We start from the raw sequence: 2,137 nt of genomic DNA, 5'->3' as shown, positions 1-2,137 counted from the left end.
CTCTCTCTTCCTTTCTCGTCGCCTCTGTCACTCTCTCCCTCCCCTGTCGCTTTTCAGCCCAGCTTTCTCCATTTCCGTCTCTTACCCCCTCTACGATCCCAGTTCTCTGTTTATCTGGGGGCCTGCCGCTGTCCTTCCATCCACATATCTCGCCTTTCTTCCCTGACCGCCCCCCACACCACCTTCTCTTCCTTAACCCTCTCCCCAGAAAAGGTAGGGGCTCCGGAGCTCCCACTGCCGCAGGCAGAAGGGCAGGAGTAGCCGAAGGGCTGCCCGGACTCCGGACCTTTAGGCGGAAGGTTCCGCTCCCTCCCGACACCTGCTCGGTGCGCCCGGAAAGAAAGGCGCCTCGGTCCCAGAGACGACTCCGACCTGTCCTCAGCAGAGGAAATGATCGGAAAGGAAGAATGCTTGTGTACGGCTCGCTAGCCCCAGCGTCCAGCGCTCTCTCTGGGTTCCGGGGAAGCTCCGTCCATCCACCCGTCCCAGGCCCAGACCCGGTGGCTCCTATGGGATCCAACTGGCGACACCCCAGCGGGGATGCGCCCGGCACCCGGGGGGTCTCTACTGTCACTCTTCTCTCCCGGGTTCCGGGAGCCGTGGGACTCAGCTCGCACTGGCGGAGAGCGAGGTGAGGCGGCTCCTCCCGGCCGGCTGCAGCGCCCCCTGGGCTCGCTCGCCCCGCGGTCGCGGTCGCACACGCCCTCCAGGTGGTGGCACCCGTCCGGGGTCCGCCTGTCGGCCGGCAGGGCTCCGGCCCTGCCAGCAGGAGGCGCTGCCCTGGCTAGAGCAGAGGCAGCGCGTTTCGGAGCCAGACCCTCGCCCGCCAGAAGCCTAACAGGGCCCCCTCATCCGCTCTTCTTTCCAGAAACTGCGATCCCACCTCCAGACCCCTTTGGGATCTGCACTCTACCCCTCCCCCGAGGGGCTTCTTTGAGGTCTTTGGCCCTTCTGGGTCCCTACGCTGCTCCTACCTCCATCCTGCTCTCCGGGGGCGCTCCTGCTGAGTCCGGCGGCGTCCTGGCCCGGCCTGGGTAGCAGGGAGTACGGAGTCGTGGGACTAGTCCTCGGGTCAGTACCCGCTCCCGCCCGCTTAGGCGGGCACGTCAAATAGGACAAGCCCAAGTTCTGGCGGGGGAAGGGGGGAGCAGGGGTGTAGCCCCAGCCAGCTCTCTCCCTGCACCCTTGTGAGCGGATCAGCTTCTCATTGGTCCCTCTAAACCCCCAGTATCCCCAGGCTGGACTCTTCTCCATACCAAAGACCGCTGAGGGAGGGAGGGGGCGGCCGACTCCTATGCAGAGACAGATACACCCTGAAGCCCAGTGACCCGGCGTCTCCAACTTTCCCCTCGGCATCAATTAGAACTCTTTCCTTTCGGATCCAGGGTATTCCACTCTCCTTCTTGGCCCTTCTTCTAACTCCTTTCCTTTGGGGAGTTCCCGCTCCTCCTATCCTCTGGGGATCTTGGAAGACTTCTCCCCACTTCCCGTTCAGCTTACCCTGTCCTTGCCCCCATTCCGGAGGGAGCTAATCTGAGGGAGAATCAACTCTCCTCTTTCCACCCCCAGCTCCTCCTCATGCTTAACCTGCAAAGTCCTTTGGGAGAGCACCTCCTCTCTCTGTGGTCTAGTCCCTGCATCCCCTCCCACCCACCTACCCCTCAGTTACTCAGCTTCAACTATTTAGAGGAGATAAAGAGGTTGCATGTGTGCTTTAAAATTGTGCATGGAGGTTTTTATGGGTTTTGTTTTGTTTTGGCTCTAACAGAGGGAGCAGAAGCTTTGCTATCATTTGACAATAAGACCTGGAGGGAGAGAGGCCCCTCCCTACACCCCTGCTGACCACAGCTAATGGACTAGCTCCTCTGGGCCTTGGGGCAGCTTAAGTTTCCATAGGAGGAGAGGGAGGGGGGGGGGTGTGCTGGCCAAGGCAAGCAACTGTCCCTAGCTTCCCCCTCCCTCCCTCCTCTTCAAGAACCTACAGCCTCTTCATCCCTTACTTTAAAATAGAAATATCAACGACTTCTCTCTGAGCCTATCATAGGGAATCTAGGTGCACAGGGACAGCTGGGCACCCTCACTTGTTCTCATTTCCACTCCAGCTGCTGGAGCACACACCCCTCTCTCTTCTGCTACT

General features: G+C 60.4%; 1 protein-coding gene across 2 annotated transcripts in view; it reads right to left on the bottom strand.

Moving 5' to 3' along the window:
- CACNB3 (calcium channel, voltage-dependent, beta 3 subunit) overlaps nt 1-1,637 on the bottom strand; it is a 14,227-nt gene extending 12,590 nt beyond the window's left edge. Inside the window, exons 1-2 of one of the 2 annotated variants that reach the window (XM_010857734.1) lie at nt 1,257-1,637; nt 975-1,030 (exon numbers count right to left, since the gene is read on the bottom strand). In XM_010857734.1, the coding sequence (XP_010856036.1) occupies nt 975-1,030; nt 1,257-1,356 (156 nt within the window). In that variant the 5' untranslated portion in view covers nt 1,357-1,637. The remainder of the gene's footprint in view (nt 1-974; nt 1,031-1,256) is intronic. The other variant, XM_010857738.1, reaches the window with a different exon arrangement.
- Nucleotides 1,638-2,137: the final 500 nt, after the last annotated feature.

Source organism: Bison bison, unplaced genomic scaffold (assembly GCF_000754665.1).
Source record: "Bison bison bison isolate TAMUID 2011002044 unplaced genomic scaffold, Bison_UMD1.0 scf7180017864383, whole genome shotgun sequence".
Taxonomy (NCBI): domain Eukaryota; kingdom Metazoa; phylum Chordata; class Mammalia; order Artiodactyla; family Bovidae; genus Bison; species Bison bison.
This window is presented reverse-complemented; position numbering and strand designations above follow the sequence as displayed.